Source organism: Zophobas morio, unplaced genomic scaffold, assembly GCF_036711695.1.
Source record: "Zophobas morio isolate AGI-343-1 ecotype UQ-CSIRO unplaced genomic scaffold, CSIRO_AGI_Zmor_V1 ptg000006l, whole genome shotgun sequence".
NCBI classification, from domain to species: Eukaryota; Metazoa; Arthropoda; class Insecta; order Coleoptera; family Tenebrionidae; genus Zophobas; species Zophobas morio.
This window is the reverse complement of record NW_026972111.1, coordinates 10711529-10724547: the sequence shown is the minus strand read 5'-3', so window position 1 is coordinate 10724547 and position 13019 is coordinate 10711529. Positions and strand designations below refer to the sequence as shown.

At 31.6% G+C, this 13019-nt stretch overlaps 3 protein-coding genes across 4 annotated transcripts in view; 1 reads left to right on the top strand and 2 right to left on the bottom strand.

Moving 5' to 3' along the window:
- Positions 1 to 324: 324 nt before the first annotated feature.
- On the bottom strand, positions 325 to 1249 carry LOC135123098 (ejaculatory bulb-specific protein 3-like). Its single transcript, XM_064047609.1, has 3 exons — positions 1061 to 1249; positions 829 to 1009; positions 325 to 616 (listed from the first exon to the last, which is right to left on the bottom strand). Exons 1-3 carry the CDS (start codon positions 1127 to 1129, stop codon positions 477 to 479), a joined length of 390 nt encoding a protein of 129 aa, XP_063903679.1. The 5' UTR covers positions 1130 to 1249; the 3' UTR covers positions 325 to 476.
- A 7226-nt stretch (positions 1250 to 8475) lies between these two features.
- Positions 8476 to 10689, top strand: LOC135123579 (CDK5RAP1-like protein). Its single transcript, XM_064048360.1, has 5 exons — positions 8476 to 8924; positions 8972 to 9442; positions 9496 to 10098; positions 10151 to 10394; positions 10445 to 10689. The coding sequence occupies exons 1-5, from the start codon at positions 8602 to 8604 to the stop codon at positions 10652 to 10654; spliced, it is 1851 nt and encodes a 616-aa protein (XP_063904430.1). The 5' UTR covers positions 8476 to 8601; the 3' UTR covers positions 10655 to 10689.
- Positions 10668 to 13019, bottom strand: part of LOC135123578 (uncharacterized protein) — a 75170-nt gene continuing 72818 nt past the window's right edge. Inside the window, exon 4 of one of the 2 annotated variants that reach the window (XM_064048358.1) lies at positions 10668 to 11126. In XM_064048358.1, coding sequence (XP_063904428.1) covers positions 10944 to 11126 — 183 coding nt within the window. In that variant the 3' untranslated portion in view covers positions 10668 to 10943. The remainder of the gene's footprint in view (positions 11127 to 13019) is intronic. The other variant, XM_064048359.1, reaches the window with a different exon arrangement.

Sequence of the window (13019 nt, the reverse complement as noted above, 5' to 3'; positions counted from 1 at the left end):
GTTTGTTTCAGGTGAGTTTTTCGGGAAAATGGAGTGAGTCAAATTGAACACGGATTCATAAAGCACATATAAAGGAGTATCTCATTGTATAAAGTTGAAATAATATCTACACGATGTTTCTGATACACATAAAATTTAACAACAATCGGTCCAGTGGTTTCGGATATATATATATATATATATATATAAAAATAAGTTTTGTACTTCAGAGGCGAGAGAAGTTCTATCGAAATAAACAATCTTGTAAGATTAATACCTGTTTGTGCGATTTATACTAAAATTAATATGAACTGACTCACTTTTAGAAATAAAGAGAAAACGATGTTTAAAACCAATGTGTGACTTTTATTTTACACCATAAAATTCAACATTTAATCACAACTAGATTGCTGCTTCTAAGAATTAAAGCTTGCAAAAGTAATAAATACTTTGTTTTAAAAAATGCAGATTAATTTATAACACGCCTACTATAACCTTCAGCCGGCATACTGCTGCAGAATTTTATTCCATTCCTTCGGATAATTCTTTTGTACGAAAGCAAGCACCTTCTTAATCTGACTCATTTCTTGAGGACTGCATTGGGGACAAGAACCTCGTAAAACCAAAGGAGCCAGACCTAAAATGTTTCCAGCATTAAAACAACACTCTAAAAGATTTGTGTGATTTCAAGGAGTCAAATTAAAGTCGCTTTCTAGTGAAAGCTATAAGTGACATCATTTTATACTGGCTGCAATTAATGTTGTAATGTCGTAGGTTTAATACAAATGCGTGACCTTAACTAACTGTAACTAAGTACTACAACACAAAAATTCAGTAATAAAAACTTACTTTTTAGCCTCCGTCCCACAGGATCACATGGTGCCTCACCGAGAGCACACTTAAGTTGTCTCAACAAATATCTCTTATCATTTAAAGTAGCTTGAATTTGATCGTCTGATATTGGTGTTCTTGTGGTAGGATCTAAAGCAGCATTTACGACGGCCACTATTAAACCGACAAGTAAACAAATCTACAAATTTTAAATTATGAAGCTTAAACTTAAAGAATTCAGTTTACTTACTTGTAAGAAGGAATACATGTTGAATGGGCAGTAAACAGTAAGAGACTGCGAGTGGAAGTCTATAAACATGCAGCACGAAAATTAGCCTCGATATTTGTCCTTATCAACTTATATATACATGGAGCGGGCTCGAGTTTGATGGCGTTCTCGATTGTTTTTGCTGTTTTCATTACTTTCACTGCCAGGAATTACCAAAATTAAAATCTTGACTAAGGTAAGGAGCTGCAGTCTGAAAAACACTTTCGTTTTAGATGATTCAGTGGGAGTTTTATTCGTTGTTTATGTTGATGAGGTGTGAACTTGTTTAAACTCCGGGTTAACTTTATTCGAAAAGTAAAAACATTTGAGAGTTTAAAGTACAAAGGATTTTACGACTTCAAATTTAGCACGGGAGATTTGCTTAACTCCGTGTGGTGACTCATTACACTTTCGAAACTATTATACCTACTGATTTCCCAATATTGTAGAGAATTTTGTTTCAAACCTTTATTTTCTACGTGTAAAATTCTGAATTTCGATTGCGCTAATAATAAATCTAGAAGTGTAGACTCTTAATTAATACTGTACGTCTTTAAGATTTATTCGTTAAAATTTTAAAATGACGTCTTCAATGTTTTATTGGGAAAGGATAAATTGATAAATTTTGATTAACGATTACTATGCACATCTACGATAAACGTAAAAATTTTGCAAGATTTCAGAACACGAAAGAAATATGTCTCCCGTTTCCATCTGTCTGTCTGCTGTCTGCCTGGATTTTTATTAGACAGATAATATCTGGAACTACTAGACTGATCGTTGTCAAATTTTATGTGTGTATTATGTTTATCGTGTAGATGGTAAAACGTTAATTAAAATTTGGCTAACTATCCCCATCAACAATAGAATGACGTCAACTCGAAATTTACACTAGAAAATATTATTTAAATTTTACATTAGACATCGAGATTATTTTGGAAAAAACGAAAATTGCAAAATTTTTGGAATTTTTCGATTCTTTAATTTCTCGATTTGTTTAAATTTTCGATTTCTCGATTTCTCTTTTTTCCGCCAATGTGAGTTTTACAATTTTTCAACTTTTAGATTTTTCGATTTCTCTATTTGATAATTTCTTAATGTTTCTATTTTGGGATTTTTCAGTTTTCGATTCTACAGTTTTTCGATTTATCGATTGATCAAATTTTTGATGTTTATTTTACTTCCCGAGCGTAAGCAAAGGAAGTATTGTAATCGAGTCCGTCGGCCGACTCTCTACTTTTACGTTTTCTCGATCTTTCATGACCCCTAGAAGACGAAGAAATAGGTCTCCCATTTCCGTCTGTCTGTCCGTCTGTCCGTCTGTCCGTCCGTCTGTCCGTCTGTCCGTCTGTCCGTCTGTCCGTCTGTCTGCCGTCCCGGATTTTTATTAGACAGATAATCTCCGAAAGTACTGGACCGATTGTTGTGAAATTTTGTAGTTATATTAGGAATATCATGTAGATGGTAAAACACTAACCAAAATTTGTCTAATCATCCCCACCACTAATGCGATGACGTCATTTCAAAATTGTACATAGTAAATGGATTTTAAATTGTATAAAATAACATAGTCCTACACATGTAGTTTACGACTCCGAGTTGAGTTTTTACCCGAAACGTCCAGTTTTTTGAAAAAAAAAAAATCAAAATTATAAAACACCATTTTGCAATTTAATTTTGAATCTGCTAATCCGAATGCTTTGAAATGTTGGAGATGTTTTAAGGCTATAAAGAGCATCATAAATTTTTAGTCAAAATATATTTGCTTATCCCCTCCAAAAACTTGATGACGTCAGCTCAAAAGTTTGCCGAATAAATCCGATCTAAAATGTACAAAATATGATGAGTCTGTACTTGTGATATATCACTCCATTCATATTTTTTGGATTTGCATATACAGGGTGACTCAAAAAAATTAATGAATGCGTAAATTTATTTTACTGATTTACTCAGGAACTACAAAACCGAATGCTTTGAAATCTTGAAGGTGTTTTAAAGTTATCATAAGCATGGTAAGTTTTTGATCAAAATGTATTTGCTCATCCCCTCTAAAAAATGTATGACGTCACCACAAAATTTTGCCGATTAAATCCTATCTAAAATGTACAAAATATGATGAGTCTTTTCTTGTGATTTATCATTCCATTCATAATTTTTGGATTTGCATATACAGGGTGACCAAAAAAAATTAATGAATGGGTAAATGTATTTTATTGATTTAATCAGGAACTCCACAACCGAATGTTTTGAAATCTTGCAAATGTTTTAAGGTTATAAAGAGCATAATAAATTTTTAGTCAAAATATATTTGGTTATCTTCTACAAAAAACTGATGACGTCAGCTCAAAAGTTTGCCGAATAAATCCTATCTAGAATATACAAAATATGATGAGTCTGTACTTGTAATTTATCATTCCATTCATATTTTTTGAATTTGCATATACCGGGTGATTAAAAAAAAATAATGAAATCTACGGCGAAAAAAAACATAATAGACATGCAGTCGTCACGTTTCCGACAGCGCGGGAAGTACTGTCTAAACTCTTTGGACCAATTTTTTATGTATTAATTTCTTTCTTTTTGATTTTTCAATTTTTCGTTTTGTAAATTTATATTTTTTGACTTTTCGGCTTTTGATTTTGCGATTTCCCAAACTTTTAATTTTTCGATTTCTCGATCTTTTAATTTTTCAATTAGTCGATGTTTCGATTTCTCGGTTTTTCGATTTTTTGACTTTTTGATTTTCCAATGTTCTTATGTTTCGATTTTTCAATTTTTAGTTTTTTTAATTTTTCGTTTTTTTGATGTTTCGATATTTTTTCAATTTATCGATTGATCAATTTTTCAATATTTGAGTTTTGGGATTTTTAAATTATTAGATTCAGTTTATACTTTATTTTTTTTATGTTTTAAATTTTCGATTTTTGGAGTTCGAGATTTCTCCCTTTTTTGATTTTTCAGTTTTTCAATTTTTCACTTTTTTGATTTTTCGTTTTGTAAATGTAAATTTTTCGATTTCGGGTTATTCCGATTTCTCGAAGATTTGGTTTTCCGATGTCTCGATGTTTCAATTTTCCAATTTTTTAATGAGTCGATTTTTCAATTTCTTGTCTTTTCAGTTTTTCGTTTTTTTTTAATTTTACATTTTTAGATTTTACGATTTTTTAATTTTTTAATATTTCGGTTCTACGATTTTTCTAATTTTCTATTTCAACTTCATATTTTTCAATATTTAAAATTTTTCAGTTTTTCGATTTTTCAAGTTTTCGATTTCTCAGGTTATCGATACTTCAAATTTTGTAAATTGTTCTTGTTCATTTGTTGATTTTTTCTATTTTTCGATATTTTAATTTTAGAGTTTTCGGTTTGGCGATTTGTCGACTTCTCGATTTCTCCCTTTTAATGATTCGATTTTTCCTTGGTCTTTTGATGTTTGAAATTCTCTGTTTCAGTTTTGTCGATGTTTGGATTTTTCCGTTTTTTCATTTTTTAAAATTTTTTATTTCGAAATTTTCCGCTTTTCCATTTTTCGATTTTTTTTTTGATATTTGAATTTTTTTAATTTCGAATTCTCGATTTTTTAATTTTTCCACTTTTCGACTTTTCGATTTTTCTATTTTAGAATTTTCGATTTTTCGACTTCTACATTTCAAGAATTGGATTTTTCGATTTCTCGATAATCCCTATTTTCAAATTTTTTGTTCGGTTTTTCAATTTTTCAGTTTTCGAGTTTTCGGTGTTCTAATTTCTCGGGTTTTCGTTTTTCAGAATATTTGATTAATCGGTTTATCGATTTTTTTTATTTTTAGATTTATCGATTGATCAATTTTTCGATATTTGAGTTTTAGGACTTTTCATTTTTTGGTTTTCCGGTTTCTCGATTCTCAATTTTCTGATTTTTCCGGTTTTTGGTTTCTTAATTTTTAGATTTTTTGACTTTTTGATTTCACGATTTTTCAATTTTTCAATGTTTCAGTTTTGTGATTTTTCAGTTTTCGATTCTTCAATTTTTTGATATTGTAATTATTTTATTTCTTAAATTTTAATTTTTTGGACTTCTCGATTTCTCGCTTTTTGATTTTTCGTTTACGCGATTTTTTTTTGTTTTCCACATTTACATATTTCGACTTCTCGAACTTTTCGGCTTTTCTATTTTTTTTTGATTTTCCAATTTTTTGGTATTGCGAATTTTTAATTTTTCGTTTTATCGATTGATCAGTTTTTTGATCTTTCGATATTTGATTTTTCGATATCTAGATATTTCAATTTTCTAATTCGATATTTTGATTTCTCGTTTTTTGATTTTTCAGTTTTTCAGTTTTTTTACTTTTTTGATTTTTCGTTTTGTAAATCTAAATTTTTCAATTTTGGGTTATTCCGATTTCTCGAAGACTTGATTTTCCGATATCTCGATCTTTCAATTTTCCAATTTTTTGATGGTTCGGTTTTTGAATTTTTTAACTTTTCAGTTTTTTATTTCTTCAATTTTTCGATTTTTTTTAATGTTACATTTTTCGATTTTTTATTTTTTTAATATTTCGACTCTACGGTTTTTCGAATTTTCCATTTCGACTTCTCGGTTTTTCAATGTTTAAAATTTTTCAGTTTTTCAATTTTTCAAGTTTTCGATTTCTCAGCTTTTCAACACTTCAAATTTTGGAATTTGTTCTTGTTCATTTGTTGATTTTTCTATTTTTCGATATTTTAATTTTAGAGTTTTCGGTTTGTCGATTTCTCGACTTGTCGACTTTCGTTTTCTCGATTTCTCCCTTTTAATGTTTCGATTTTTCCTTAGTCTTTTGATGTTTGGAATTCTCTATCTTTCAGTTTTTCAACGTTTGGATTTTTCGGTTTTTTGATTTTTCCACTTTTCGATTTTTCGAAATCAATTTTCAATTTTTTTATTTTTCAGTTTTTCGATTTTTTGGTTTTCGAGTTTTCGGTTTTCCAATTTCTCGAATTTTCGTTTTTTCGAATATTTGATTAATCGATTAATCGATTTATCGATTTTTTAATTTTTAGATTTAACGATTGATCAATTTTTTAATATTTAAATTTTTTTATTTGTTAAATTTTAGATTTTTCAATTTTTCGATTTCTAGTTTTTTGATTTTTCAGTTTTTCAATTTTCAATTTTTCGTTTTGTAAATTTAGATTTTTCGATTTTGGGTTATTTCGATTTCTCAAACCATTGATTTTTCAATTTTCCAATTATTCGATCTTTCGATTTTCCGGTTTTGCGATGCTTCGACTTTTCGGTTTTTCGATTTTTTGATTTTCCAATTTGTTGATAATTCGATTTCTCAATTTTTCGATTTCCCCATTTAAGTTTTGAAATTTTTCAATTTCTTGATTTTTCTGTTTTTCATTTCTTCAATTTTTTAATGTTTTTATTTTTTTATTTCTTAAATTTTAACTTTGTGGATTTCCCGATTTCTGGTTTTTCTGATTTTTCAGTTTATCGATTTTTCAATTTTTCGTTTTGTAAATTCACATTTTTCGATTTTGGGTTATTTCGATTTGTCGAACTTTTGATTTTCCTTTCGATCTTTCAATTTTCTAATTATTTGATGTTTTAGTTTCTCAGTTTTTCGACTTTTCGGCTTTTCGATTTTTTGATTTTCCAATTTTTTGATGATTCGATTTCTCAATTTTTCGATTTCCCCAATTTTCTACATTTAAGTTTTGAAATTTTTCAATGTCTTGATTTTTCTGTTTTTCATTTCTTCAGATTTTCGATTTTTCAATATTTCGATTTTTGTTGTTTTGATTTTTCAGTTTTTCCGTTTATTTTTTTTAAATTATACATTTTTCGTTTCTACAATTTTTCGAATTTTCCATTTCTCGACTTTTCGGTTTTTCAGTGTTTAAAATTTTTCAGTTTTTCAATTTGTCAAGTTTTCGATTTCTCAGCTTCTCAATATTTCAAATTTTGGAATTTATTCATTTCTTGAATTTTCTATTTTTCTATTTATCCACAGAATTTTCCATTTTTCGATATTCGAATTTTTAATTTTTTTCCTTTTTGATTACTTGATTTTTCAATTTTTCCACTCTTCAGTTTTTCGACTTCAATTTTTTAACTTTCGATTTAAAATTTTTTTATTTATTCTTCAATTTTTCGATTTTTCAATTTTCGATTTTTTAATTTTTGATTTTTCTTCCCGATTCAAGCTAAGGAAATATTGTAAACGGGTCCATCGGGCGACTGGTTACTTTCATATTTTCTCGATGGGTCATAACCTTTAGAGTACCAAAAAATACGTCTCCGGTTTCAACATTCATATTTTTACTTTCTGTGTAAGGTAAGGTTGTATTGTAATAGGGTCGATCGGACGAATGACCACTTTTAAGTTTTTTTGATGTTTCATGGCCTCTAGAGTACGAAAAAAATGGTGTACCGTTTACGTTAGTCTGATTGTCGTTTGTGTCGATTTTTATTAGACAGATAATCTTCGAAACTACTGGACCAGTTGTCATCACAAAATTTTGTATTGGGAAAACTCATTTTAAACCACGGCACAGCACGCTTCCTTATAGAGATGTTAGTGAAAAAAACAGGTTTGTTTTAATTATTGTAAAACAGCTTTTTTTTTGTTTCAAAACACGAAACGTGTTTTTGTTTTAATAGTGTTTTTTTTTAATTATCCTTTTCAGATGTTTGATGTGACTGGATGTTAGTTTTTGCTAGAAAGAGTAGAAATTTTGAAATTTTAATGCAGTATACAAATAATCAAATTTACATTATTTTTTTTATAAAATTCTTTAATGAATAATTTTGCTAGTTTAAGTTATCATAGCATGTTGGAAGTTTCCGTTGTCGGCCAAGTAGTTCAAATCTAAACCCAAAGTTGACATAACCGCAAATTTTAAATTTTTGAGATTGTTAAGGAAACCTTGATTCATACTATTAAATAACAAATACTTTATAGTTTGCGTAAAAAAATATAAAAACTTATTTAATTAAAACTGCTAAAACAAAAACACATTTTAAAACAAAAAACTCGCAAACGTTTTTTTAACATCTATAAGTCTTCCCTTTACTTTATCGGTACATACATATCTTTATTTTAACTTATAAGAATTATATTAAAAAAAAAGAAATTCTCAAAAAGCATACATTATTCCGTCCTCCGAACTTCTGTACTTCATGGGCGAGGGAAGTTCTGTCGACCAATTTTTTTGAAGTGGTTTTTGCTTGATACCACCTTTTAGTATTCAGTTAGTATTCTAATGAAATGAAAAGTCCACAATTTTACTATTATAGAATTCCATATCGATACTGGAGTAGAAATTTCTTTCAAAAGTAGAATCAACACATCCCCGGCTCCCCTAACACTTGTCCACTTCGCAGTTGGCAGTGTGGTTGGTAGTGTTGACAGGTGGTTGACAGATGACAGTGACAGTATCATGTTTGTGAACCAAAATGTTTATGGTGTTTATACGAAAATATACACATATTTATAAAACAGTATATAAAAAATTTACATAAAATACTGCCCCATTAAAATAAGTCCACAAAAATGAGTCTAAATTCACTAATCAACTCGGCCGTCAATGCCAATTCAGTGACAAAAACCCTAACCCAAAAAGTGCGTCAATTTAGGTTAGGTCACCACAGAAATCTTCACTTTGCCACCCAATGCAGCAACAAACCCGTACTAAAAGACACAAACCCTTCCGAAACCACCTCCGAACCCAACGCAAAACCTCCAGAACGCGATAAATTCCGCAACAGATTGCTAAACGGACCTAACCTCAAAGATTTCTTCAAGAACGAAAATCTCAAAAACCAGGAGAACATACCCGAAGAGGAAGTCGTGCCTTATTTGCAAAACACAAATAGGTCCTTATCAAGCGAAAAATCCCCATCCACTAACCCTATCATTCCAGATATGGACAAAAACGCAAAGTGTACTTTGAAGTCTATGGTTGCCAGATGAACGTCAGCGACACGGAAATAATTTGGTCAATTCTGCAAAAACACAACTACGTGAGGACCGAAAACTTGATGGAAGCCAACGTTGTGTTGATTGTAACGTGCGCAATAAGAGAAGGAGCTGAGTCGAAAATATGGGGTCGCTTGGATTACTTGAAGGGGGTCAACAAGACGAAGTCGTTATTCAGTTCTAAGTTTAAAATCGGGATTTTGGGGTGCATGGCCGAACGTCTTAAACATAAAGTGTTGGAGAAGGATCACTCAGTTGATGTGGTGGCAGGCCCTGATAGTTATCGAGATTTGCCTAGATTGCTAGCGCTTACGGAAAACAGTCAGAAGTCGGTTAATGTTTTATTGTCGTTGGATGAAACCTACGCTGATATCATGCCAGTGAGATTAAATGAAAATTCAGTGTCGGCTTTTGTGTATGTCTTGTAATTTTTTATTCGAACTATGTAACTGAAAAAAAAAATTGTAGGTCCATTATGCGTGGGTGTGATAATATGTGCACTTACTGCATAGTTCCATGGACTCGTGGTAGGGAACGCTCACGCCCTATTGACTCAATTTTAAAAGAAATAGAATTATTATCTCAACAGGGGGTCAAAGAAGTAACGCTTTTGGGACAGAATGTGAACAGTTATAGAGACTTGTCAAATTCAAGCGATTTTTATTTGAGTAGTAATCCAACGAAACTAGCTAAAGGGTTTAAAACAGTCTATAAGTCGAAAATTGGTGGTCGGCGTTTCGCCGATCTTTTGGAAAGAGTGGCAGATGTGGACCCAGAAATGAGAATTAGGTTTACCTCCCCACACCCTAAAGACTTCCCTGATGACGTGCTACATATCATTAAATCACGACCCAATATTTGTAAAAATTTACACATGCCAGCACAGTCGGGGAATTCTAATGTTTTAGAAAGAATGAGGCGAGGTTACACAAGAGAAACCTATTTAGAATTAGTAAACCATATTAGATATTTACTGCCAGAAGTTAGCTTAAGTTCAGATTTTATCTGCGGTTTTTGCGGAGAAACTGAAGAGGAGTTTGAAGACACAATTTCTTTGATGAAAATTGTGAAGTAGGTTTGTACTAGACTAGTTTGAGGGATAAAATAAAAAAAAAACTTCCAGGTATAACACTGCCTACTTATTTCCGTATAGTATGAGGGAAAAAACGGCTGCTCATCGACGATATACTGATGATGTTCCACCAGAAGTAAAGCAGAAACGTCTGGAACGAATGATACAGACATACAGAACGCACACAGAAACACTAAACAAGGCTCAAATTGGACGTTTGCAATTAATATTAATTGAGGGTTATAGTAAAAGGTCGAAAAGTCAGTTGGCTGGCAGAAATGATCAAAATATTAAAGTAGGGTTTTTGTATTTTTTTTTTGTGATGTTTGCGATATGTCATTTTAGGTTATAGTTCCTGCAGGGGAAGTCCCGCAGAAGGATGGCAATAACAACAAACTGTTAGAACCTGGTGACTACGTGGTGGTACAAATTAATGCAGCCAATTCTCAAGTTTTAAAAGGAATCCCTTTATACTGCACAACACTGACTGAATACTACATAGAATCTCCAATCGAATTTTCCGACGACGCGTGTGGTTACTACAACATGATGTAAATAATAGAAATGGTTCAATAAACTAGACAAAAACATTTTATTAATTTTAAAAAATCACTCATTACATTGTATACATACGATTAACAATTTTTGGCATTAACAAGTCTTTCTAACGGGAAGCTTCATCCACAATACTATTCATTATTAAACAAATAATACAAAAAATAAATAATGATTTAAGTCTACTCTGGAAGTACGAGACCCTGTAAAATGCATAACGAAATAAATAAATGTAAATGCGTTTTTCGAATGACTAGAAAATAAAAATCACTATTTGTGTAACAAGCTGTTACTTAAGTGCTCTTAGAGTTGCCAAAAGCTGGTCTAGTTCCACTTTGTATCCAATTAATTGCTTTTGTCTGTCGGCACACTGTTCACAGCTGCGGTTGGTGACGTTTTTTTGTGCTAAGCCGTGCACGATAGCTCTTAATCTGATTTCACGTTCTTCGTATCGTTTCTCTAAAAATGCAATCTAAAAAGTAAGGTCAATTAAGGGTAACTAAAAAGAACGTAAAAAATACAATGTGTATAATCAACTAAGTTTTTTCGTTGAAATAATTTAAACAAGTTTGAGAATTACTATATATTTTTTTCTGACTAATTAAATCGAGTTCAAGTACAAGCTGTTAGGGTTTTGACAAATTTCAACATACCCTACAGAGTGATGATAAAATATAAAATTTAATAAACTTCAAGGGAAAATTGTGAACACCTGCCGCATATTTTACACTCTACCCTCGCAATGTTAAAGATTGATTACATCATCGAGGCTTGTCCTCGCAACGCCAAAAATTGATTACATCATCGAGGCTTGTCCTCACAACGCTATAGATTGATTATGTACTTCATCGAGGCATGTCCTCGCAACGCTAAAATATACATCATCGAGGTATTCCCTCGCAACAATAAAATTACATCAACGAGACGCTTTTTCCTCGCAACGATGATTGGAGGTTTTTGTGTCTGTTTATTATGTGTTTTGTTGGGGTAACCAGTTGGCGGTATTCTAAACTCTCAAAGTAAATTGTTTTTTTTTTAAGTAACCAATCACTTGGATCATGATATAATTTAACATAATGTAAAATCTTTGTTTGAATGGTTGATAAAGTGTGGCAAGTATTAATTTCATGTAAATTCTGCAATTTTTACCTCATACAATATTTCTCAATCTCACAGTGTTAACCTCAGTAAATTTTCTTTGTTGTATAATTTTAATTGTATGTAAATTTCAATGCTTTGCAGTTTTAACCTCACATAATATTTTTATTTGCACAAGTTTATTTCACACCAGATCTTTTGTTTCATAAATCTTTGCTAAGTTTTGTTTTGTAAATATTTTGTTTGATGAATGTTTCCATCGTATAAATTATTTGACGTCCAATTTTAATCTCACGTAAGAATTATTTGTTGTTTGAAATTTCACAAGATTGTATGGCGAATTTAAATGTTAAGTATTTATTGCTTTAATAACAGAGTTATAAAGAATTGAACATTTAAAATAGAATTGAGGTTAAATAACACAGAAAACGCGGCAGAAGCGAAGTGCGATTCCTAGTCGAGCTGGCGAGACCTTATCGCGTCGCCTGCACAAAGGGTACAGGTTTGGATACATTCAAGGGCGGTTGCGATGTTGTAGTGCTCTCGACTTGGCCCAATAGTTGAGACCTAACTGCGGATCTGCGATCGTAATGGCCTAGTTTCGGACGGCATGTTCGTCCTAGAGATGTGTAATGTGCTGTGCGGGTAGGCTTGAGATAGATAGAATCACCGTCGTGGGGGGAGAACAGCCCCGACCGGTAGCCCCAAACTCTGCTTGTGGTAGAACGCCCCAGAGGTACTTTTGTTGTGCTCCTGTTAACTGTCGTAACTTAAAAATCTGCCGCCGCACGCCCGTAATAACTTGTGTATTTGCATCCAGTTACTTTAATTTAGATTTTGCTTTGTTTTTATTAAATTTGTGATATTCAAATATTTGCATTGCTTCCAAACATATGTATACGACTTTGTGTTTGTTCGTTTTTCATATGTGTATGTCTGTCAATTCGCGAGTGTCTTTTCTTTCATATTTTTAAGGTGTTTCATTTGAAATGTAATATGTCCGTGAATATACGATAGGGGTTTTTGGATTAATGCAAGGGAGCAAATCCGTGTCGCCTTCACTCGCAGAGTCTTTCCTCCTGAGAGGCGTGCCATTTTAGCCCCTCCCAAAAATTTTGTCTATTATTTCTTGCGCTCTCTACTCGCACGCAGTGTATGCTCACTTGTATGAAAGAACGTCTTCCCGCCATGTTAAAAAAAAAACAAACACACAACGTAGGTTCCCATTTTGTTAGACGATCCCAGTCAGGCCAAATTTTGAATTTTT